The following is a 26698-nucleotide window of genomic DNA, read 5'->3' as shown; positions in this document are numbered from 1 at the left end:
CATAGCTAGGCTGGCACTACATTTGAACTCATGAAAATGAATCTTTGTGACTATTATTTCCATATTTCAGATGTAGAAGCTGTGACCCAAAGTCTTAAATGACTTATTCAGTATCTTAATCCAGTGACCTTTTCTCAATCCTCATTCTTGACCTCTCTGTAATTTTTAACAGTTTCAAACTCTTCTTTTCCTTTAGGTTTTTGGGACAATCAAGATGGATTTGAAAAATGAGTGGGGGATAGACTCATTTCCCCAGTCTTTTCTGTCAGGGTTACATTAGAAAAGTTCTTTCAACAAACTAGGATCCTTATTTTATTGTTATTATTATTTTTTTTTCAAGGCAATTGGGGTTGAGTAACTTGCTCAGAGTAACATAGCTTATAAGTATTGAGTATCTGGGGCCATATTTGAATTCAGGTTCACATGACTTCAGGATTGGTGCTTTATTCACTGCACCATAAGCATCATTATTAAGACTGCCCACCCAGACCCATATTAGCCTTAAGTAATATTACTTTGATTCTTTTTAAAAAATATGGATACCTTTGGTTTCCACTTTCCACTGTATTTTTCCCCCTTGCCCTTTCCTATAGAACCATTCCTTATAATAAAGAATTTCTTTTAAAGATAAAGAAAATAGTTCATTAAAACCAGCCAACATTTTGAAAAAAAAATTTTGTGTTATATGTAGTGTTCCATATCTGTAATCTTCCATCTGATTCAACGAGACAAGAAGATATTATTATTATTATTATAAAGAATTGTTTTGATTTTTGTTATTATTATTGAGTTGTCCCTCCCGGAAAGCTAATCACCTTCTAGTAATGAGTCTCCCCATGCTTAGGTAAACTGGATTTCAGGCAAGATGCAGCTCTTGAAGCCAAACTCAAATCCTTTTAAGTCTCTTGAACCTACCAGAGATTTCACTTCATTGCCTTAGCACTTGAGAGCCCAAGGTTACCTCCAGGCTCTGAGGAGATATCAGTATGTAGGACTTTATCAGCGCAATAATGGCTGCTCACAGGTCAATAGCATTTACGTTTTGTAAAGCACTTTTCTCAAAACTGTAGTCAACACAGACATTTTCATCCCCATTTTTTAGAGGAGGAAACAAACTTAGAGCAGTGAAATAAATCATGTAAAGTATCCTTAGGCAGAGCTGGACACTCGTTTACAATGTCAGAGTCACTGTGTAAATGATTTCTTGATTCTGTTCACTTCATTTTGAAACAGTTGCTATAAGTTTCTCCATGCTTCTTTGTATTCATGATGTTTATTATTTCTTATAGCATAGGAATATCCCATAAATTCACTTGAAAAATTTTATTTAGTCATTCTCTGATGAGTGGACATCTACTCTGCTTCCAGTTTTTTTGCTACCACATACAAAAATATAAATTTAGACAAAAATAGGGACTGTCTTTTTGTTCCTGATTACCTTATTGTTTATACCTGGCAGCTATTTTACTTACTTCACCTAAATCCAAAATGTTTTCCAGAATGATTGGACTAATCAATGTTTCCACCTATAATATATGGCTGTGCCCCTTTGTCAGCACATCCACCATTGACTCTTCTCATCTTCTGTCATTTTTCAGTTTGCTGGATGTGGGATATAACTATAAAGTTGTTTCAATTTTGTGTTTTATTAGTAGTAATTTGAAGCATCCTTCTTATATGTTAGTTTTCATTCATATTTGAAATTCTTACTGAAAACTCTTTATTCATATTCTTTCACCACTTATCTGAAGAGGAGATAGTGGATACCCCAGCCTTAGCCAAAAGGGTACTTTTCAAGAGCAGGCACAGGTCACAGTATGGAATTTATCTGAATCGGGGATCCGGCAGATGGTCAACTTCACCTTATGAAACAGAGGAAAAGAAATGTAGACATTCACACACATAAATGCAGATACATACATTGTACATATACATGAACACAAATTCAAACAGGTAAACATTCACATACATGTATGCTGACCTATGTATATCTATACACGTATCTACACATACCTATACATAAATACATATAATATATGTATAATATATACATATAGCATCATATATATATACCTCTATACATATATATATATATACACATATACAACTATCTATCTAAACACATATATAGTCCTAAAAAGATTTTTTCCCAAGATAATGAGTTCTCATCAAATCAACTGCAGCTCTCATCAAAGAAAATATTTTAATATACTCTCTGGGCTGGTGGGAATTTTTATTGTGGTTCAGTCTTGTCTGACTCTTTATGATCCCATTTGGAGTTTTCTTGGCAAAGATCCAGAGTGGATTTCTTCTCCAGTTTATTTTATACATGAGGAAGCAGAGGCAGAGCTAAGTGGCATTCCCTGGTCGCACAGCTAGGAAGTGTCTCAGGCTGGATTTGAACTCAGGACAGTTCTATATCTATCATGAGACTCCTTGACTCCAGATCCAGCACTCTGTGCATTTTAAATTCACATTGAGAGGAGAATGTTGGTTTTCCTGGAATACACTGGCCTCTGGTGGCTAGAGCCTTGCTGACAGAGCCAGGTGAACAATATCCAGATAGAGATGATTTCATGAAAAGTGAAATAAATGGCTCAAAATAAGCCTGACAGGCAGCTTCAGCTCCAGGCACAAATTTCATTCAGACTCTCTTCCTTCTCTCCTCTCCCTACATGTCTCTCTTTTCTGTTCTCTCCCTTCTTTCCCTCTCATTACTTCTCTCGGGGCATCTCCCAGCCAGCCAAGCGTGCTATCTTTCTCCTCTGTCTCTCCTATCGAAAAGGGAGCTGAAAAATTCAGGTTAAGGCTTTGAATGTAGGAGTGGGGTACCCTACAACTAGTACGATTAAGAGTCTGAGGGCCCAATTTTGCCTTAGGTTACTTTACATGAGTTATTTCACCACTCTAAGCTTCAATTTCCTCCTCTAAAAATGGGGATGGAATTGCCTGTATTGTCTACAGTTTTGTGAAAAGTGCTTTGTAAAATCTACATGCTATTGAGCTGGGAGTAGATATTATTCCTCTGATAAAATCGTGCTACACACTGATGCCTCCTGATAGCCTGGAGGTAAAACCTTGGGCTCTCAAATGCTAAGCCAATGAAGTTTAATCTTTGGCAGGTCCAAAAATCTTAAGTTTGTCTTTAAGAGATGCATCTTTTCTGAGACCCGATCTAGCTAAGCATGGAGAGACTCATTACTAGAAGGTGATTAACTTCCAGATCAGGACAACCCATGAAATGAACAAAACTAAAAAAGATGGTCTGCCTTTGTCATCTGAAGGAACTGGTCTAACACCTCTTTCTGGGCTAAAATTAGATGGGAAGTGGGAAGTTCTAGACACTCTTCCCTAAAGCATAATTTTAAAATAGAACTATCAACAGAGAGATCCTTTCTCTAGAAGAAGGGATAATTTGCTGTTTGGGGAATTTTAAGCATCAAGGTAGAGATATTCAGTGAGTAAGGGACCTTCCTGGACTCCCAAATCATCATGTAGGTGAATATGTACTCTAACTATACCATGTGTCTGCTTTGCCAGGTTGTCACCTCTTAGGGGTTTATGATGAGGATAGGGGTTGTGAGGGGGAGGGAGAGAGAAGTGAGATATATTGAGCTGCATTTTTAAGAGGTCTAACAGGAATATAGTCATCATCTTGATACATGAAGGATGGCCCTGCTGGGAAACTGGCAATAGCTTCTTTCTGGGCTCAATTTCCAGACTGGTTCAGATTCCTGAATAACATCCTGGCCATGTTATCTCATAGGATGAGAGGATATTATTGAGGATAACTTAGTACCCAGGTCCTACTTCTGATCATTGGACAAAAGTATTGTCCTCCACAGCTCTGTCACTGACTAGGAGGATGAGCTTGAATTTACCTTCCCAGAGTCTCTATTTTTTCATTTACACAACATAGGCAATTAAAGAATTTGCCCTCTTATCTCACAGTTTTCTGTGAAGAATGAGATAATAAGGATGAAAGTCAGTTGAAAAACTATTGAGTTCAGAAACAGAGGATCTGAGTTCAAATTCAGAATCTTTTATTTACTATCAAGGTTATATTACTTTACCTCTCTGGATTTCAATGTCCTTTATAAAAATCCCTTCCAGTTCCAAAGCTATGACTTTATGTGTAAGTTTTGGAAAGTATAAAATGATAATATTTCATTTTTTTTCTTTCTCTTTTTGTCCTGCCTCAAGCCAATAGAGCTTACCTCCTTCTTTAAGGATCTGTCCAGGAATAAGCCCACCTCCTCCAGGTTATGAGGCTTAAGGTCATTCACAGCTGATAGGCGATCTCCTTGGTGAAATATACATCCCAAATGTGGGGGACCTTCCCACTGAGCCACACTGCAGCAGGGAGATAGCCAAGGGCAGGCAAGACAGGTGTGAGACATCAGATGACCAGAACAAAAGTGTGATTTATCCCTTTAACCCATATATGGCTCTGTCTCCAACAATGTTGGTAACATTAGTAACTTCTGTAGTTCACTATGTTGCACATTACTTGAACAATCAATAATCAACATTTATTAAGTGCCTACTATGTACTGGTTACTGTGCTATGTGTGATATTAGGCACGCAGGGGTCCTCAAAATACGGCCCATGGGCCAGATGCAGCAGCTGAGGATGTTTATTCTCCTCACCCAGGGCTATGAAGTTTCTTTATTTAAAGGCCACAAAACAAAGTTTTTGTTTTTAACTCCAACAGTCTGAGGGACAGTGAACTGACCCCCGATTTTAAAAGTTTGAGGACATCTGTATTAGGGAAACAAAAAGGCAAAAGAGAGGCCCTGAATTCGAGATCCCCATCTAATGGGGAAATAGGAAACAACATAAAAATAAATAACTATAAACAAGCTATCTATACAAGAGAAATGAGAAATAAAAAGAGGATCAGGATAAGAATTTTAAAAAGAAAGCCTTCCTATAAAAGATGGGATTTTGGGAGTGACTTAAATAGTAAGGTAGAATTACAGAATCTTAACACTTGAAGAGACAAGATCATCTATTCATTTTAACAATGAGTTTTTAACTCACAAATTAAAAAAATTAAACATGTTTATGGTTATAAATAGTTCCAGTTCTACATTCTATGCTAATTATTTTAAGTGGCTTTAAAAAAACCATCTGCTTATTTTATATAAACATTAAAATTTTTCTTTTTGATCTTTTGGTCTTATTTCATTGTTGCTTTTCATATGCCTTTCATTTCTAAATATATTCGTCTCTCCTCCTCTCCCCATTGTACCATTCTTCCCTTTCTCCAGAGATATCCTTTTTAATAAAGGAAAAAAAGAGAAAACAAGAGTTCGACAAAGCAAATTAAAACATTTACCAAGTCTGACAATATGTGGAGAGTTCCACACCTACCAACAATCTGCTTCTTCTGCAAAAAAGAAAGGAGGAGCATATCTAATCCTCTTATTTTACAAAAGAAGAATGTGAGATTCAGATTATAAAAGGTGACTTATTTAAGGATACACACACAAGGTTAGTCATTAAGCTGAAACTAAAACTCAATTTCCAGTCTCCCAGTCTAATGCTCTTTCCATTAATAATGGCATTAGTCAATTAACAAATATTTATTGAGCATTTATTTATCATGTGCCCAGTACTGTTCTTGAAACCATAGGACAGGAGTTATTAGCCTGGGTTTTATGAACTTAAAAAAATTTTTTTTCCCTGATACTGTATTTCTATATATGTATACATATAATATTATAATCCTATGTATTTTATTTTATGCATTTAAAAATATTCTGCTGTAATGGGATCTAGATGCTTCACTGGACTGCCAAAGGGTTCCACAATATAAAAAGTGTTAAGAAGTTCTAGAGAAATATAAGAGAAAATAAGAGTCATAACAGTCATACTGCTCATACCTGTGACCAAGGTCTATGACATACCTACCATATATGACCTATAGCTTGGGTGAATGTCAGGTATTTGTTGATGTCATTCTTGGAAAGGAACACATCCACTTCTTCCAGGGAGCTTCCAGCAGGTATGTTACTGTGAGAAAGTTCATTAGGAAAAATCAGGTCACATAACTAACCAGTTCTGAGTAAGCTAAGTTTTAGTCTCTACTTGTGGGGCAGGTAGGTGGTACAGTGGATAGAGCTCCAAGTCTGGAGTTAGAAAGATCTGAATTCAAACATAGCCTCAGATCCTTACTAACTTTGTGATCCTTGAGCAAGTCACTTAACTCTGCCTCAATTTACTCATCTGTAAAATTGAGATAACTACCTCTCAAGGTTGTTGTGAGGATCAAATGAGGTAATAATTGCAAAGCAGCACAGTGCCTTGCTCATAGTAAGTGCCATAAAAATATTAGTTACTATTGCTATTATTATTATTATTACTTTGCAGGAGCAGTGTAGTATAGTGGTTAGGACATTGGATTTAGGGTCAGGAATGTCTGGATTAGAATCCTGGCTCAGATACCAGCTGTGTGACTCTGGGCAAGCCATTTACCCTGGATAAACCTCAGTTTCCCCTGTAAAATTAAGGGATTGGACTAGATGGCCTGTCTCTAGGGTTCCTTCTAGCTCTGATTCTATGATCCTATGAAATATCTAATTATATATAATATTTCCTAGTTTCTCATTTACATAATACTCACTAGGCTATAAGGAACATATTTTTAATATGCATTAATTATTTTTGGGAGAGATGGGGGCAGTGGGAATGTCTTGATTTTGCAAAGAAGCTAAGAAATGCTAGATTGCTGAATTCTTCCAAATATATATTTATCTTCTGTAGATATTTAAGTATGGGAAGAAATCAGGGAAAGTGAAAAAATGGAGCCCTCACTAAATAATAACTGACAATGCACAGATCCTGAGATTTTCTTTCCTGGTTTTTAACAAAGATTGGTAAACTTTTAATGCCAGAGAGCATTTGAATATTGAAGTTGGGCACCCACACCATGCATATTTCCCACAATACAGTTTCTGTTTTTCTTAAAGCTTTCCTTTGGATAGAGTCTTGGCTAAAAAAGAATAGGGATTATTTGGAGTCTAGGAGATTTCTTAGATCTGTTGTAAGGCTGGTGTCAACAGATTAAAAAGGATTTCCCAGTCTACTCCTATACTCATGAAACGTAAGTTTGGAAACATAAGACATTACTTGATTATTCTGGATAGCTGCACAATGGAAAGTGAACTCAATCTCCTTTTCTGGTTCTCAGTCTTTGGTTCTTTGCTACTGGATGAATGACATGACTTGTTTCTTTCCTCTTGTCTCTGCAGGTTGAGTCCCTCATCCTGGTTTGCTGGAAGAGCTTCTTCTTTGCTATTGAAAGATTGCTGGAATTTCTCTTCATCAAAACTAGAATATAATCATTTAAACCAATCATCGTGAAAGAGAATCAAAGAGCTATCAGTGAAGTGAAAAACTAACAAAGCCTTGAAGCACATCTAATCATCAAAGTTACATTTGGAATCAGATAAAATAAACTAATCTTCTAAAATGGACATAGAACTAAAATTAGCTTTCTACATTGCTTTTGGGGATGGGACAAGTCAGAGGATCATAGACTTAGAAGAAACTGAGACTATAGAAAGAAACTATAGAGATTATCTGATATAACCCCTTATTTTAAAAATGTAGAAACTGAGATCTGGAGAGATTCAGTTTCCAAGGTTACACAGGTGGCAGATCTGGGATTTGAATCCATTAAAAAAAAACCCTACACTTTTTATCACACTTCACTGCCTTTGGAGAACCAAAAAAACTGTGTCAGGGGAGGGGATGCCAAGTTTTAAAAAATTGATTCTAAGATAACTTTCCCAGAAAAGGGGACACGTCCTGATATAGCTCATCTGTGAGTAAGTGGACAACTCTTACTTTTATGGGATATAAAAAAATCAAAAGGCTGGGCAGATGTCTTGATTGATGGTGATATTCATTTTAGGTTGCAGCAGAAACTGCTCCAGGAAAAAAAACTAATCTACAGGTTATAACTGATTAATCATACATACCAAGATTTCATTAACATGTAGAGATGATCAGTTGGCTTGGAGACTTGGTCTGATTCTTTGGATTCAGCAAATTCTTTGTCTTCACTGGAAGCAATTATATCGTTCAACTACAGACCAACAAACATAAAAATAGGAATAGCCTTAAGGGGGAAGAGGTACACCCCTTTGTCTTTTTCTTTCTTATTCTGATCCTTTGTCATACTTCTGATTGCCCTGAGCACTGAGGTAAGTACAAGATCACATTAAATGAAGGGTCATTCTAGGAAATATCCAATCAGGTTATGGCAATAAGAGCTCAACAGACAAAAAAGTCCCTAAACAAGAGAAGCCCAGGCTTTTCTTTCTTATGCTTATGACACATGTAATTCTTTTATGGAACAACTGACCATTTACAATTATTTGGAGTTCATAGCTGTCATGTTCTATTTATCTATCCAATATTTTTAGTGCATAGTGAAACAAGGCAGTTTTCTAACGGGGCTAAAGTGTCGACCACAAATTTTAGACGTTAGAGACTCAGAAGATATATACCATCATATAGTGAACAGTGGTGATCTCTCTCTTTCTCTCACACACACACACACACACACAAACACACACACACACAAACACACACACACAGAGTAACTCCTAATAGTCTACTGCATCAAGTGCAAATTATTCTGCTTGAATTTTAAAGCCTTAAATAATTTGTCCTCACTCTCCTGTTCAATATTTTCCACAATCTTTCAAAATGAACTCTTTTTTCCTCCCCATTTTGCCAACTTCTTTTTATTTCTTTGCATACATGCTTGGGTTAGTAATTTTGGTAATTCCAAGGTCCTCAACTATTAAGTCTCCTTCACTTCACTTCACAGATATGTGGTTACAATATAGTTTTGTATGTGCCATATCCCTCATCTAGATTATTAGTTCCATGAGAGCAGAGACAATGATCAATTATCTCTATATTCCTTTTAATAATAAGTTTGTACATAGTTGTTTTTTAATAAGTACTTATTGAATACAACAATTTATAAAGAGATAATTAAATCTTATCCCCTTTTGACTTAATAAACTTTTTTAAAAACTTTTTTTTCCAGTCTGGGATTGTTCTCAACCAATGAACATTGCATAATGAAGAACAAAAGTGCCATATGAGGTCACGTGTCCATTTTGTCTAATGACAGAAAACATCTTGAATTTATAAGACATTCTGCAATGAAAAAGCACTTTATATACCTTATTTTTTTTGACTTTTACAACAATTCTTGAAGAATGAGGTAGAAGGAAATCTTGGAGAAACAGAATCCAAGACAAGAAAAGAGTATCTATTAAGAGGTGATAGTTGGGTCGCCAAAGCCTACAGAGAGTTCAGGGAAGAGAATGATTGAAAAATGTCATTGAATATGGCCATTGCTGAATTGTATATGTATGACCTATATCATATTGCTTGCCGTTTTGGAGAGGGGGAGGCAAGGAGGGAGAGAGAAAAAAATTTGGGATTCAAAGTTTTACAAAAATGAATGTTGAAAGCTATCTTTACATGTATTTGGAAAAATAAAATACTATAGAATATGACCATTGTTACACTTTATGAAAACTGTTCCAGTAGAAGACAGAACCCATTGTAGTTTTTTGAGTAGAATGGATAGTGAAAAAATAGAGATATCAAGTGAACTGCTTTTTTCAAGAAGTTGAGCAGTGAAGAGGAAGACAGATGGGATAGTAGCTAAATGAGGTATAAGAAAGATTTGTTTTTTTGAAGTTTGGGGGACTTTTTTAGATTTGAGGAGATCTGAACATTTTTAGGCAGATGGAAAGCAATCAATAGGAAAGGAAGAAAGACTAAAAGGAAATAATTCCTAGAACAAGGTCATGGAAGAAAGAAAAATGAATGACATCAAGGCAAACACAGGGAGTCCTAGAAACACCTTGCTTTCTGCAACTGGAGGATAGGGGTAGAAAAAAGATGCTGCTGCTTCAAAGTTTGAAGAACTGGAACGAGAGGCACTTAGATAGGACATAATGCAGATATATTCAATATCCTTAGTCTTCTCAGTGAAATTTCCTAATTTCATGTTTCACATATGTTCATTTTGTCTAATTATAGATAACAGCTTGAATTTTAAAAAGCACTTTAAAATTATAAAGCACTTTATGTACCTTACATCTTTGATTTTTATAACAATTCTTGGATGAAGGTGGGACAAATATTATTATCCCAGTTTTTCCAGTGAGGAGACTGAGGGTCAGAAAGACTTATCCAAGATCACAGAAACGGGCCAAAATCCAGATTCTATAGTTCTAACTCTACCTAGTCCCAACCTCATTTCTTTCCAGCCTTAATCACTGAATGGATGCAGCCTCAGTCAAACTGAGATCTGTTAAAGACCTTAGGTTAAAAAGACCAAGGTCTCCCATTTCATCCAGGGCTCTCCAGTCCTTCTGGTCTATATCTGGCCACTGGACCCCAGATGTCTCTGGAAGGGAAGGTGAGGCAGCCCTCCTTCACTTAAACCCAACTCAGTTGCATGTCATGAATATTACCTCCCTGATGTCATGGAGTTTTTTGAGAATGAAGGACAAACAACAATAACAGTCCTACCCTATTAGAGTATGTCTAACAAGGCAAACACATATAGGCTAAATCCCATTAGATTATAAACTTCTTAAAGGTTCTTTTTGCATTCCTTATAGTGTCAAGTAAAATGCTGGTCAAACTATAGTCTCTCAGCAAGATTTATTGACAGGAGTACCTGAGCAAGAATACTTCGAGGACTAAGATAATGATTCTCCTCTTTTGTCTCTTCTTGGTTCTCAGGAGCTAAATCACTCATCAGAGGAGACTGGCTGGGTTTTGAAGAATTCCCTTCTATTTGCTGCTTACGAAGAAAATTATGTTTCCTTTGGGACATGGGAAGATAATTAAGTGTTTTCAATTTCACCGCATATGATCGAGTGAGAGCAAATGTTTTCTGGAAAAGCCAAAACAAACAAATTTATTGTTTTTCTCCATCAGAGAAGATTAAAAGATCTACTAATTCAACTTTCAAAATCCTAATTCCCTTGCTCATGAAACTTTCAACTCTTTCAACTGACTACATAGAGTTCTATCAAAATAAGCATTTCTTTTGTGCCTCCCATTTGTTTTTTCCTAATAACAATTTCAAAATTTTAGGATGTTAGAACTAAAATAGAACTGGGAGGTTATTTATTTCAGTCCTTTCATTTGATAGATGATAAAACTGAGGCATAAAAACTCAGCCAAGGTCATATAAAAGATGTGGCAGAGCCTGGAATTCAAATCAGCTGACTCCAGTCTAATGCTCTTCATTCTTCAGGCTTTGTTCTGCCATTGGGAACTGTTAGGCTGGATGAGTATTTTTCTTTGCTGATTTTTTTTCTGAGTCCCTAAGTTCTATTGCTGAGCTGTCTCTTTTGGCATTCTTTCCTACTATCAGGCATTGCTGGAGGATAAGGTAATTACTCTGCTGACTATTTGCAGGGAACCTTTTTGTGTCCTGCTGAGCAAACCTCCTTTATATTCTGCTTGTGGACATCTCTTGTTTCCATAGCAATGCAATTTCATAGCATTAATCATACCATTGTCAGAATGATGGACTCCAAAGTAGTATAATGATTCCCTTTTTCCTCCCTGCTTCCCCCTTTAGGTATTGAACTTGTTCCTAACTGTTATGGATGGCAGGTAAAAGGAGACACAGTCCTTTTAAGAACAATGGCTCAATGTAAGGACTTTCAATAGGTTCTATATGTTCTCGAGGGAACGTGCAATAGTGAGTGTATCACCGTGCTCCTTGCCCACATTGAGGTTGGCACTGGACTATGGACAAAAGGGGGACCCCCTTAATAAAGAACAACACAGTGCTTCTTTGTTACCTCAAGAAGGTTAACAATCACGGAAGCTAAGTACAAAGGATTCCACACAGTATCATTAACTCTGAAAGATGGGGAATCTCAGAAATTAAAAGTAGGGGAGGAAGTCACACCAGTACATTCTACACCAATTCTCTCCCCATTTACTTGAATATCAGAGACAAGCTGTTTTAACATATGTGATATATCTAATCCATATAAAATACTAAGGAGCTGGAGACCTACCAACTACTCAAAATGAAATGTCACACTTCATTAGTGTGTGCTTGATTAATGAGAAGAGATGAGAGGGAGGGGAATTGGACCTCCAAGGAAAGAAAACGATATCATTTTGGAAAGCCACCTTAGCACTGAAGTACATCCATGAGTAGCATCACTCATTGATTATACTCAGAGTTAGGGAGTAAGAAAATCTGAGGAAACAAAGTTCAATTCTTTGAAGATAATAATAATTATGATATATATATATATGATTTTAAGATATGGAAAATGCTTTGCATGTAATATATCATTTGATACTTAAACTCAAAGTTGGGGAGTGAGAAAATCTGAGGAAACAGTTTGATTCTTTGAAGATAATAATAATTTATAATAATATATTTAAATAAATTATAAATATAATAAATATTTATAATAATTATGATAGATATAGGATTTTAAGATTTTGATTTAAGATTTTAAGACATGCAAAATGCTTTACATATTTTATATCATTTGATACTTACAACTGTCCTGTGAAGTAGGTACTATTAATATCGCTATTTTATGGATTAGTGAACTGAAGCTGAGAAGCTAAATGACTTGCCAAGAGTTAATCGATTAGTGTCTGAGGCAGGATTTAAACTTAAGGCTCTAAGAGTCCAGGTCTAGTGTTCTATTCTTTATTCAATCTGCTTCATGGAGTTTTATCCAGCAAAATTGATCTTGTTAAAAGTAGAGGTGAAGTTTGACATCTGGGAAGAAATAGGCTGAGCAAGGTAAGAGAAGGGAATTGATCAGAAAAGTGACTTTGGCCCTAGAAAACCTAGACATTATAAAGGGATTAAAATGGTAATATTCTGTATCTTTTTTTAAAAAATGAATACAGGGCAGCTAGGTGGTTCAGTGGATAGAGCCGAGCCCTGAAGTCAGGAGGACCTGAGTTCAGATTTGACCTCAGACACTTAATACTTCCTAGCTGACTGACTCTGGGCAAGTCACTTAATCTCAATTGTCTCAACAATAAAAAAAAATAAAATTAAAAATAAATTAAAAAATGAATCCAAGTTCTGCAAATGAAAAGGAGCACACAGCCAAAATATAACCCATATGTCAAAGTGCTAGACTTACACATGCCATATTTAATATTGGAGATTTCTCTTTAGCTCTCTTTTTGTCTCATTCACTCACCCATTGTTTCTAAAGGAAACATTAGAACTTAACTACTTATTTTTCTGCCTAGAAATTGTTCTAGGAATATTGAAAGGGAGTTCATGTTTGGATCTCCACAGGAAAGGACAAAAGGCCTTGAGTTCCTGTGCAAACATTTAGACTAACAATGTTCGTTGTAGGATAACAAAAACAAAGAACTTTCACTTGAGCCTTGAAAGAGTTAACACAATTATCTACTGACTGGTGGGTCTCTACCTTCCCCAGGGATTTTTTTTTTTTTACAGTTTTCTAAACTTGTAATTATACTCTAGTAGGGGCCTCTCATAAGGAGAAAGAATTTTGAGTTTCTAGGCAGTCAAGTGACCTTCCCTTTAGTGACAGCTATCTCCCTAGAGACATACAATCCCTGGACAAAATTTTCCTGAGAGCAATCAAAATCAGAATCAGAGCTGGAACAATCATCTAGTCTAACACCTACATTTTTATAAATGAACAAATTGAGATCCAGACAGGACAAATTATTATTTTAATGTTAAGGGTAGAGCTGATATAAAATATCTCTTTACTGCCCTGTTCAATACCCTTTCTATTATGCCATGCCATATTCCAGTTCTGAGGGAAGAATCTTGGATCCTGGTAAAATAAAGCTCTGAAGTCTTATTTAAAAACTTAGACCACATTTAAGAGAAATTTTATTTAAGTGGAGAGCCATTTGTGTAGTGGAAAGTATTTCAAGGAAAAGGGACAAATTTCCAATTTTATTGCTATGAATAAGAAAAACCAAAATCTATTTAAATCCTAAGTGTGTTAGAGTGAAGGGTTTAATATCATATAGGCAGATAAATATGAAAGAGGTAACTAATTACCATGTCTGGCAGACTGTTTCTTGGAAGACTTGAGCAGATTTTGCCCTCTGATGAATTAAGAGAATCAGAACAATGGCCAGGATAGGAAACAGGTCTTCTCTCTTCTGAGAAATGTTTCTCTTGCACATCCTAAGGAACAATGTTAATGAAGCATTATCCTTGCCCTCGACTAACTTAAAACTTTCAGATAAAAAAGTACTCATGAGAACTTGCAGCTAAATTTTTCCTAAACATCAGTATTGTTTACCAATCTTGATTTCTGGATCAAGGTGTTTAGTTAAATATCACTAGATTAAGAGCCAACAGGACCTAGAGATGGCCTTGTTCAAACCCCTTATTTTACAGATAGGGAAACTGAGACCCAGAAAGGGAAGTTACTTTTCCAAGGTCACCCAGATGGTATGCTTAGAAAGTTGATATATTTACATTTGAGCTCCCCTTTGGTTGAGTTAAATACTTGTTTTCTTACATCATCAATTTCTGAAATGATTTGATAGATGTTCTCTTTAGAGTCAAGAGGCTGTACAACACTGGCCTTGTTTCTGGCGTCTTGATTCACAAGATTTATATTCTAGAAATACAAAGAGAGCATGAATATGAGAGGGAGTAGAAACATTTTCTTTAGATCTGACTACATTGCTTATGTCTTATGGAGTCTTAAAGAAAATCAAAGGAAAAAGATGTTGAATCATTTTTTAAGGTATTCTAAACCAACTATACATAAAAATTTAGTAGTATTTGTGTATATGTATACATAGAAATTCTTTTTGTCTTGGAATGCTGTAACTTCATTATGATGCTATACTTGGTACTGATGTTGTGGGACTGTGTCATAGATAAGTGACATCAGTTTAATTCAATAAATAAACTAAACAATTACTATGTACTGGGGCATAAAAAACAAAAAATGAAAATTCCCGCTCTCAAGGAGTTTAAATTCTACTGATTTGGACGACTGGAGGCATTTAAACAGTGGATAGAGTACTGGACCAGGTGTCTGGAAGAACTAAGTTCAAAACAGATCTCTCTTTTGCATTTACTCACTTACTAGCCTGTGTAGCCCTTGGCAAGCTATTTAATCTATTTTGGCTTCTTAATTCTCATCTGTAAAATAGGAATAATGAAAGCAACGATAGTCTCAGGGTTGTTTTGAGGCTAAAATAAATTATATTTCACTTTGTAAACCTTAAAATACTGTACAATGGTAACTATTATTATTAATAGGTGAATTGATCAAAAAGTTGTGTTGAATTCTATGACTAGATTAGGTATAAAATCTAGAGCCTTATATTTAATAGTATTTTATAAATTAATTTTATTTAACTTAATTTTCTAACATGTTAGTAAAATCCATCCTCTGTACCTTTGCATAGGCTGTGACCCATGTCTGGAATACTCCATCTCCTCATTGCTATCCTTTGGAATCCCTAGTTTTACCTATAAGTTTTAAGTTCAAGTGCTACCTCCTAGAGATTTTTTTCTCCTGATCGCTACAGTAATTGCTGTCTCCACTAAAATTATTGTGTCTTTATTTGTTTTCAACTACATTGTCTTTCCCCAGTACAATGTAATCTTCTTCAGGTCAGGTATTGATTCATTTTGTCTTTCTATCTCCACTTAATCCATTGTGTACAAATAGCAAGCACTTATTAAAAATATTAGAATTGGATTTCAAATCTCTTGGAAAAAAAATTAGTCTCTGTCTTGGTATACCAATGGGAAATAAGGTGAATATCTATATTTAGTCAAGGAGAACCTGACAGGTATTGGACTAACCTGTTGACTAGAATAATAGGATGTAGTAAAGAAAAATCAAAGTTTGGAGGTATTGGTCAGTCAATATGTAAAGAATAGAAAAAAAGAGAAATCCTAAAATTTGAGTCAAATTGGGCCATTTCTCTGTCCTGTCAGGGGTAGCTTTCCTTCAAAATTCTTACATTAGTTAAGTAAGAGCCATATCAAATGAATTAAAAAGTTGTTTAATTGAAATGACTAAGTACAAATATAAAAAAAGTAATGTTTTTTGGTTTGTTGGTTTGTTTTTTACCAAAAAAAATTCTAAATTTAGTTATGAAGAAGGAAGTTATTGTGAATAACAATGAGAGAAAATTCAAAGGTTCCAGCTATTAAAAATAGTGCATTTTAAGACTTGTCACTTTCCCTCCTCCCCCAGTAATGAAAATTTAAATTGTGTTTAATCTAGCTTTTCTGACAAATAGGAAACTTTTCCCCCTTATCATCAAAGGGGAAAAAAAATTACAGGCTCTTATAATAGAAGAAGAAGAAAAAGAAGAAAGAGGAAGAAGAGGATAAAGAAAAAGCAACAAGAAGAATAAGAACAAGAAGAGGAGGAGGAAGAGAAAGAGGACTAGGAGGACAAAGAGGAGGAAAAGGAAGACAAGAAAAACAAGAAGAAAGCTCTATTGTTTATTTCTGAAAGGTTAGGCTTAGATAGCCTATTGCATTATTAGTAAAGGAATATCACCTTTGCATTCTGATGAGTGACTTTCAAATCTAGGCAAGATGATGATATGAAGGAGACCCAGTCTTCAATTGTCCTCCTGTTGATGGAAATTAAAGTTTTAATGGTGAGCAATAGTGGTTGGATTTCTTTTGAACCAGGATTCTGCTATTTGAAGTTAGAAAAGCCCAGGGAACATTAGCAAGGAAGTAAGGTTTTGTTCTTCAGTATCTATTTGGCCCCAGAATTCCCTTCTCTTTATACTTGTTTTCTCTACTCTTCCTTTTAAAGATGAATCCTTGTGTTGCCTCTTTGAGGATAGCAGGTAAGAATGAGAAGGAAGATGTGAAATAATAACAACAATGATATAAAGGTTTTTAATGGCTTTTCTTTTGTGCCTCTGAGCATGTAGCTAACTGCCTATGCTTTTGAATAAACTGCCCAGATTGTATGAGATAGTATTCCCTAAAAAGTTTGTTGAATTTCTGTAAATTGTATTTTGTTTTCTATTTGCTTCAATGAAAACTTCAGAGAAGTCTCATTTTCACCTTGATCCTGACCAAATTGCTTTTGATGCTTAATATTTTAAAGTTCTTTTTGCCTAGATAATTGTCTATTTCTTGCTGTTTCCCAACTTTTCTATCAATTTTCAAATAATCAATAAGTACTCTATTCAGCATGTACTCTGAAAGAAACCCTTTTCATTAAGTGACAAATCTTTTTGAAATAAATATTACTAGCCCTTAACATATCTTTTTGTGAGACTCCTTGTTGGCTTTTTCAAAAGCAAGAACCATCAGGATTTCTTCACAAATGATAGACTCTATTGACATAATCTTCAATTCAACAAACATTTTTAAGTGAATGCTATGATATTTGGGTTTGTTGACTGCTATATTGGTTCCAGATTAAATTATAAAGGAAGAGCAGAAAAATTATAGAAAAGAAATATTTTTTCATTCTACCACTCACCAGTCTTTGCCAATGAGAAAGTAATCCCTTTTAGGGGTTATAATGGACATCACCTCATCAGGTAAGCATTTAAACATCTTTTGGACTGATGCCATTTTCTCATGGTTACTGATTCCAACTTGTATACTGGAAATTCTGTTGAGTGATGATAATAGCAGGAACTTACCTAGTGCTCTAAGATTTGCAAAGCACCCCAAATGATCTCATTGGTCCTCAAGACGATCCTGTACAATAGGTACCATAGATGTAATTCCCATTTTAGATATCAAGAAATAGAGGCTGGAAAAAGTTTAGTGACTTTCTCAGTGTAAGACAGTTAGTGTGAGGTAGTAGTCTTATCCAGGTCTTTCTGACCTCCAAGTTCAGCACAGTATCCAAAACTCCATGGCATATACTATTGAAATGATATTAAAAAAAAAAACTGGGAGGGGGGAAAATGGTATATAATTTTATGTAAGGAATCAAAAAGTATGAAATATCTATTGGAGTCAAGTAGAAAGTAAAGTTTCCAATATGATATCTATTATACTTCAGAGCATATTTCAATGATGATTTTAGGTTTTGCTGTGGTTATTCAGTCATTTTAGTTATGTCCAACTCCTGTCATCCCATTTAGAACTTTTATAGCAAAGATATTGGAGGGGTTCTTTTCTTCTCCATCTCATTTTACAGATAAGGAAACTGAGGCAAACAGAGCTAACTGCCTTGCCCAGGGTGATGCAGCTAGTAAGTATCTGAGGCCAAATTTGAATCAGGAAAACAAGTTTGCCTCATTCCAAGCCCAACACTCTGTCCACTGTGCTATCTAATGATTTGGTAGTCTTAAAAACTAAATTTGGTTCTGGTTCAGACTTGTTCACTAACTGATTAAAAAAATTTTTTTTCCATTTATAATCTAGTGGTTGCATTAATATTTGGGTTTGGTTCATGCAAATTTGGGAAAAGTATGGTGTATGTATTAATTTGGGCTTCATTCTGGTTTAGTTCAAGTTCCTGGATTCCTATTAGAAAATCTTAAACCTTTTCTCTGCTATCTCTTGAACTATTAGTTAATATGAGAAGTCTAATATGTTTTCTTAATGACTTATTTGAGTAACAAAGTTCTGCATAGATGAAATGATCCTTTCACCTTTCTGTTATGACATACCCAAATATTATCTAGTCAGGAGGAAACACATATGCGCGCACACATACACACACACACACACAACCTCTGAAAAAGAAAAAACTTGTTCAACTATTGTTACTTGGATTTTTAACAACTAAATTATCTGGAATGTGAAATAAAACCCTGTGCATCTCTTTTTTAGAGTTCAAACTTAACTGTCTTCCAGTGACAAAAATCACCTTTTGTTCAAAACCATTGGTTTGCCTCGTTAGATCAATTGCTTAAATTCACTATTTATATGAAGTCACTTTGATTTTTCAGGATCTGAAGTTGATAAAAATTATACCTACTGATCAATTTCAATGGAACCCTGGCAGTGATGATCTTTAAAATACTGAAGACTGTAGCAATTTTTCTCATTTTTTGACAGGATAAAAAACCGATTTTTCCAGGAAGCCTGTACAATTAAAAGAAAAAAAAAAGAGTTTTACATCTCTGTGAAATGATCGGGAGTAGAAGCAGAAAATGTTTATGAAGACTGTGGGAGGATTGCTAAATTGTATTGAATACCATACCTGGGAGGAAAAAAGCTGAGGAGGTGGTGATTTAATAAAGTGGGCTTGTCTGCAGACTTCATTTTCATAATAAAATGGCACTTGTTTGCCTGATAACAACAATAAAAAATGAATAGAACTATTACTCAATTTGTTCCTGGTCAGTCTATGAAAAGAGCTTGTTTAGTTGAAAAGCATTTTGTTTAATCTACTCAAGGTCTGCAAGTGACTCAGTTCTGGGGAGAAATGCCTATACTATACCCCACAAACATCAACAACAACAGTAACAAAACAATTACAACACATCCCTAAACATCAAACTTATAATAACTCAGCAGAAAGAAAAGTCACATATGAGATTGGCAGTAATAGATTGGTTTTATTCTGGCTGCTGAAAAGCTCTTATTTATTCTTTTTCTTTTGCATTTCTGACTCACTCTTGCTGGTTCTCCAGACATGAACAAGGCTTTATTCCTGTTTCTGTTATATTATTAGCCATTGAAGCACAAGCTTGATCTGTTCTTCTTTGCCTATTGTCTTAAAAAAAAAAACCCTCCAATAATAATATCCACCTTCCACTTTACCTACCTCCAAAAAACAAAACAAAACTAAACAAAAATCAAATTAAATTACCATCTGCTTTTTAAGATTGGAAAGCAGAATCTTTTCAAATGTGAAATGAAAAGGGATTGGTTTCTTTTGTACATGTTGGTTGTGATTTTTGCTGGTTTTTGTTTTTTGTTTTATTTTTCAATTTGAGAAAAAAAACTTCATTAAAGAACTGAACTCTTTTATTAAATGAAGCCCTTAGGACAGGGCAAATGACAGCTATTAAGGTTCCTCTCCCCACTCCTTCTCTTATTATCCAAGTCTGGATTTCCATGGAAAAATTCAGAAAGGGCTTCCTTGCTCTTGACCACTTACTCACCAAAATGAATGACTCTACACTTAGCACCTCAGTTCCTATCATAGTATATGATATATATACATATAGTATATGATATATATATAGTATATGTATATATATATATTATATACAGTATATGATATATATTATATACAGTATATGTATATATATTATATGCAGTATATGTATATGTATATTATATGCAGTATATGATATATATATATATACACAGTATACGATATGTATATATATCATATATACACATATGATATAGTATATACAGCAAGAGGGGAAGTAATGATATCTTAAAAGGAATGTCAAACTTCCTTCAGATCTAGTTTTCCCTACATCACTTTTGGATATTATCTGTAGTGAACAATTAATCCTTAATAAATTACTAACTTGACTTCAACAAGGTTTCTTTTGCAAATGTAGAGAGTTTGCTATGGACTTCTCATGCAACTTTTTAATTGGTTTTCATCACTCCATTCTTTTCAACCTTACAGTTAGATTAATCTTCCTTATGCACAGATATGATCATTTAACTCTTTTGTTCAAAACCCTCCCCACTGTTTATCGAATAAAGTCCAACTCTTTGGTTGGCCTTTAAAGTCCTGCACAATATGATGCCTTTCCCCTTTCCTCTTCATCCTTTCCACATATGCTATGTTTCAAGGTGACTTATATTATTCACCATCACTTGTACATAATTAACATATTTACTTCTGCCTTTGTTCAAACTATTTCCTGTATTTGGAATGACCTTTCTATCACTTACATGATGACCTTCACCTGTTAAAATCCCATCCATTCGTTAAGACCAAGCTTAAATACCATAAACACCAATCAGGAATTCTCTTTCTATTATTTCCCCTTCTCTTAAATAGAAATGCTTTCTCTTATATTACATAATTTATTGGAGCTGTCTTGTATCTTCTATTAATACTATTATTTTAGAGATAGGTATCGCTATCCCTAGCAATGTTCTGGGCACAGACTATTAAGAGAATTGGTTAGTCATTAAGTATTTATTAAGCATCTACTATATATCAGGTACTGTGCTAAATTCTGGAGATACAAGAATGGCAAAATACAGTCTCTGGTCTTAAGCAACTCACAGTCTAATGGGGGAGACAACATGCAAATGCAGGATAAATAGAAAATAATCAATAATGATAAGACATTAGAATCAACAGGGTATGGGAATGCTCTATTCTACTGAGGATCATTGTTGTTGAGTCATTCAGTCATTGTTCAGACTCTCCATGGCTCCTGGGGTTTTCTTGGCAAGGATATTGGAGTGAATTGATACTTCCTTTTCCAGTGGGGTAAGGCAAATCCAAGTTAAGTGACTTGATTGTGACCATACAACTAGTTAAGTGTCTGAGGCCTTATTTGAATCCTGGTCTTTCTGAGATGATTCTATCTATCTTATAGAAGTACTTCCTCCATCTTCAACCCTCCTCTACTTGATATTTCATTGAGCCATATAGACATATGAAGTGTGGATGGTGCAATCAGTGGCACCCTGACCATAAATCCTGAAATCCTAGATAACCTCTAAGGTCTCTCTCAGGTCTAGAAAGAGAATCTGATGATCCTATATTAATAACGGGCTACTTTTCTGGGTTAGGGATAGCATCAACCTCATGAGCGCTTTCCTAGGCTTTTGTGTTGCTTTATCTGTTTAGAAATAAAAAGTTTATCCTGAAGGCCACCTGTCTCAGGTATTCCCCAATCATCAAATGGAAAAAACTGGTCCAAGAAATCTTGTCTGAGAAGAAGGTATATAGCTCCAGTTTAATTCAAGAAGTATTCATTAAGTTCCTACTGTATGCCAGTCATTTTCAGTATGCGCTAGAGAAACAAAAACAGTCCCTGGCCTCTGAGGAGTTTGCATTCCAATTGTCCACCTTAAGAGGAAGGAAAGGAAATCAGCTGAAAACAGTGGCTGCTTCTCACTAGAGGAGAATCTTCCACAAGAATACTTCCTGTTGTTAAAACCAAAGCTGGATTCCTTCTAATTAAATTGATTAAAATTTTTTTATCCGATAAAAAATTTCTTTTTTTTTTTCTTTCTGAAATAGAATCAATTTCTTACCTGAGTAAGCTTCAGTTTTGGAAGCCATTGCAGATACCTCCTTCCACCTGTCAAAAAATACATAAACCTTGATTTATTTAGTCACTGAACAATAAACAATTGATGTCACTGATTAGCCAGCTAATAATAATATTCTGATGTGATGAAGAGGCCAGTGATAGCTATTACAAGAATGCTAGACAAATAGGGTGTGAGTCAAGTTATGAGAAAAACAGGGTTTTTACTTTCTGCCCCAAGACAGATTAAAAGCAACTGTACCCAGGAAACATCCAGTAACTTGGTAAAGGCAATGGTATTTTGCAGGTGTATACAAGATTAGTACCAGAGTTATTCTCTGCAGGACATATCCTCTGTTATTGATTTTTAAGTGGTTCTTGGGCTCTTGCCCCCTGGAAGAATCTGTGATACTGAAAGTTGACATGAAACAGGGAAGAGGTTTAAAGCCAATAATATTCAGCAAATTTATTTAAGCACCTATGTGTTCTCCATTAGTGTTCTTGGCTCTTGAAGAGATAAAACATTTAGAGAAGACACAGTCCCCACTTCTATGGAACTTAGCCCTTTAGGATATTAATGTAAAATAAATTGAAATTGAACATTGTAGAATTTCATAGCCTAAAAGAAGTGTTTTGAGAAAATATCTTCTTTGCAAGGGGGAAGGAAGGGTAGGAGGCGCATAGACTTTTTTGATGAATAGATAAGTTTTATGACTTTTTCTTCTTCCTTTTCTTCTTCTTTTTTCCCCTTTAAAAATATGGAGGAATAGCAGTTGTGAAATTATTTTAAAAGAGTCAGTCAATAAGCATTTACTAAGCACCTACTAGCACTTAGTAGAAAAAATTAGGAGATATAAAAGAAAAAGATATTAATAATAGTTTGTTTTAAAATGTAATTTAGAGTCTAGAGAGGCAGTTAAGTGGTGCAGTGGATAGAGTTCTCTCCCTGGAGTTAAGAGGAGCCGAGTTCAAATACGGGCTTCAGTCACTTGTTAGTTGTGTGACCCTGAGCAAGTCACTTAATCCTTTTTGCCTCAGCTTCCTCATTTATAAAATGGCTGGAGAAGGAAATGACAAACCAGTCCAGTGTCTTTGTCAAGAAAACCCCTAAATGGGATCACAGAGAATGGTACACAACTTAACAACAATAACAGTATAGAATTGTTGAACTATACACTGCTAAGCTTCTAAACTTAAGCTCTTCTTAATTTGACCATAGAAGTCAACATAGCTTTTGAAGTTAATTCATTGAATTCCTATTGACATCAACAGAATGTCAGTTCCAAGAAGAATTTAATTTTAGATTCTATATCCATATTTCCTAGTACAGTGCCTTATGTACCACAAGAATTAATAAATGTTTGTTAATTTGAATTTAATTATACTTGGGTAGGAAAATGGATAAAACACAGAGGTAACTATAATACGTAATATTAGGTCATTTCATTTACTATCTATAAAATGTGGAATTTGGATTAGATGAAATCTAAGTTCTCCTCCCCCCATGTCTAGATCTGTGATGACAAAGATAAGTACATCAGAGAGCTGCAAAATGAAAGTTTTATATGAGGTTTAAAGAGGGAACAAGTTTTTTATTAACTGTAGAACAAGGCCTTATGGAGGAAGTGGTTTTGTGTCAGGTTTTAAAAGATGGTTAGAAATTCAGCAGGCAAAAAGAGGAATATATACAAAACAGTGAAATACAAAGTAATTTGCAGGGGGAGGTGAGGGCAAGCAGCTGTGAGGATCAGGACAGGCTTCAAGCAGAAAGTGGTACCTGAACTATAGCTGAAAGGAAGAGATGGATTCTATAAGGCAAAAATAAGGAGGGGAATACATTCCAGTCATGTGGCAAGCGGAATTAATTGGGGCAAAGAGAAATTAAGTAGACTTCAATTAGATTCTGTAATTCATAATATGAAAATGATACAAGAAGTAATTAAGACAAATTCAGTGGAGTAGGAGGAGGAGTTCCTTCCTGTACCAGCTTAGAAAATAGAACATCAGAACTAGGATTTAATCTTGAGCTTTCCTTTTCCAAGTAAAGGATTTAAAAGTCCCATGCTCTTCTCTATTCCCCTTGAGAGTCCTCCTCCCTTCCTCACAAGGAAAGGGGATTGTCCCCCATCCTTACTGAATTGGAAGAGAGGGAGGGAGCTTATTTGTACTGTAGAGGAGGAGAGGAAAGGGCAGAAAAAAGAGGAAGGGGCAGATTGTGACCCAAGAATAGGATAAAGCAGATTGAGGATTTATGGGATGGAATGAGAGGTGGAGGAAGTCAATAAATTGAAATTATCCTTCCTGTTCCTCATTCCTCAGCCAGCATGTGAGATCATGTTTCTTTCACTTTACTCTGCTACAAAAGTAACTAACAGGTCCTAAATATCCTCCCAGAGGGGAAAAAGCCCCAATGGTCCCACCCCAATTATGAATCTGAGTAAGGTCCAGACAGGTTGTTGAGGACCCTGAATGCCTGGCAAAGGCATTGAAATTTTATTCAGCATGTGGTAGGGACCTCCTAAAGATCTCTGAGCAGAGGAGGGATGTGATCAGATTTGGGCACAAGAAAAAATAGTCTGACAGGAGTATGAATGGGGGTAGGAGCAGAGAGTAGAAGAAGGTGTAGTGGGGGGAGCCAGTGGGGCAAGAGAGGGTGTTGATGGAATTACTAGGATTTGATAATTTCTTTATTCAAGAAGTGAAGGAGAGGAAATAATCTCAAGGTTTGAAACATGGTACTACTGGGCTTATATCCCAAAGAGATCTTAAAGAAGGGAAAGGGACCTGTATGTGCACGAATGTTTGTGGCAGCTCTCATTGTAGTGGCCAGAAACTGGAAACTAAGTGGATGCCCATTAATTCGAGAATGGCTGAATAAACTGTGGTTTATGAATATTATGGAATATTATTGTTCTGTAAGAAATGACCAACAGAATGATTTCAGAAAGGCCTGGAGAGACTTACACGAACTGATGCTGAGTGAAATGAGCAGAGCCAGGAGATCATTATATACTTCAACAACAATACTATATGATGATCAATTCTGATGGACATGGCCATCTTTGGCAATGAGATGAACCAAATCAGTTCCAATGGAGTAGTAATGAACTGAGCCAGCTACACCAGTGAAAGAACTCTGGGAGATGACGATGAACCATTACATAGAATTCCCAATCCCTCTATTTTTGCCTGCCTGCATTTTGGATTTCCTTCACAGGTTAATTGTACACTATTTCAGAGTCCAATTCTTTTTGTACAGCAAAATATCTGTATGGACATGTATACATATACTGTATACTTTATGTATGTATACTTTAACATATTTAAGATGTATTGGTCAACCTGACATCTCTTAAATATCTCTTATCCTCAGTTCTGGAACATCTCTTGCCTTCATTCTCATCTCTCCCCTAGTATCTACTATTCAAAAACAGGTCCTTACCATCTATCAGCCAAACTATTTCAATAGTTTCCTAACTGGTCTCCTTACCTCAAGACTTTCCCCACTGGAATGGCAGCTACAAAACCACTACAAAACTACAAATTAATCCTAAAGTTTCTGGTCTGATCATATTATCCAATATTACTCGATAAATGTTATTCAATAATTGATTTCAATTACTTGAATGAGTTTTATAACATACATAATTATTAATATAACACCATATAATTTAAAAATAGAGGAATTATATTGTGTTACAGTAGATAGATCATTGGTCCTGGAATCTGAAAGAACTGAATTTAAATCCAGTCTCAGATACTTTACTAGCTATGTGACTCTGGACAAGTCATTTAACTGTTGTCTGTTTCACTTTTCTCTTCTATAGAATGGGGATAATGTTAGTATCTTCCTCCCAGGGCTGGTGTGAGGATAAAATGAGATAATATTTGTAAAGGGCTTTGAAAACCTGAAAATGCTATCTAAATGCTAGTTATTATGATACTGGAATTGGTATATTCAAATATATATATATTTTTTTACTGATGTGGTTTATAATTTAAAAAGTTTGGAGGCTACTGGTCTAGATATCCATATTTCTATGCCTTTTTAGGAATGAAGAATGGAAGCTTACATTTCTTTTTATTGATAACACATGCCCCTCCCCATAAAAATACATACATATACTTCCCTCCATGCACTTATATGACCCATATCAATAATTTTACTTTTACATGACAATAATTTCCAATAGATTTACATTTATCATTCAAGCTATATCCCACTTATAATTATCTTCTGATTTGTTTATTATTATTCATTATTTATCCACCAGGAGTTACTTAAAAGTTATCAAGGAGATTGATTACTCTAAGATTGTAGAGTCTAAACTATTGAAGACAAATATATTATAAAATCATTGAATTGAAGGAGTGGACAAGACCTCAAAGATCATGTAGTACAACCTCTATCTGATCAGGAAGCCCTTCCACAAAACTCCTGAAAATTGATCATATAGTTTTTGCTTGAAGACTCTTGGTGAGAAGGAAGCTACTACC

At 35.2% G+C, this 26698-nt stretch overlaps 1 protein-coding gene across 1 annotated transcript; it reads right to left on the bottom strand.

The window, feature by feature from the left end:
* On the bottom strand, positions 1-22237 carry PLEKHS1 (pleckstrin homology domain containing S1). The gene is made up of 13 exons (XM_031955873.1): positions 22206-22237; positions 19219-19307; positions 18994-19100; positions 17536-17670; positions 16588-16663; positions 14572-14673; positions 14103-14231; positions 10728-10946; positions 7990-8096; positions 7136-7336; positions 5918-6019; positions 4218-4353; positions 1-1862 (listed from the first exon to the last, which is right to left on the bottom strand). The coding sequence occupies exons 1-13, from the start codon at positions 22231-22233 to the stop codon at positions 1794-1796; spliced, it is 1500 nt and encodes a 499-aa protein (XP_031811733.1). The 5' UTR covers positions 22234-22237; the 3' UTR covers positions 1-1793.
* Positions 22238-26698: the final 4461 nt, after the last annotated feature.

Source organism: Sarcophilus harrisii, chromosome 2 (genome assembly GCF_902635505.1).
Source record: "Sarcophilus harrisii chromosome 2, mSarHar1.11, whole genome shotgun sequence".
Lineage (NCBI taxonomy): Eukaryota > Metazoa > Chordata > Mammalia > Dasyuromorphia > Dasyuridae > Sarcophilus > Sarcophilus harrisii.
This window is presented reverse-complemented; position numbering and strand designations above follow the sequence as displayed.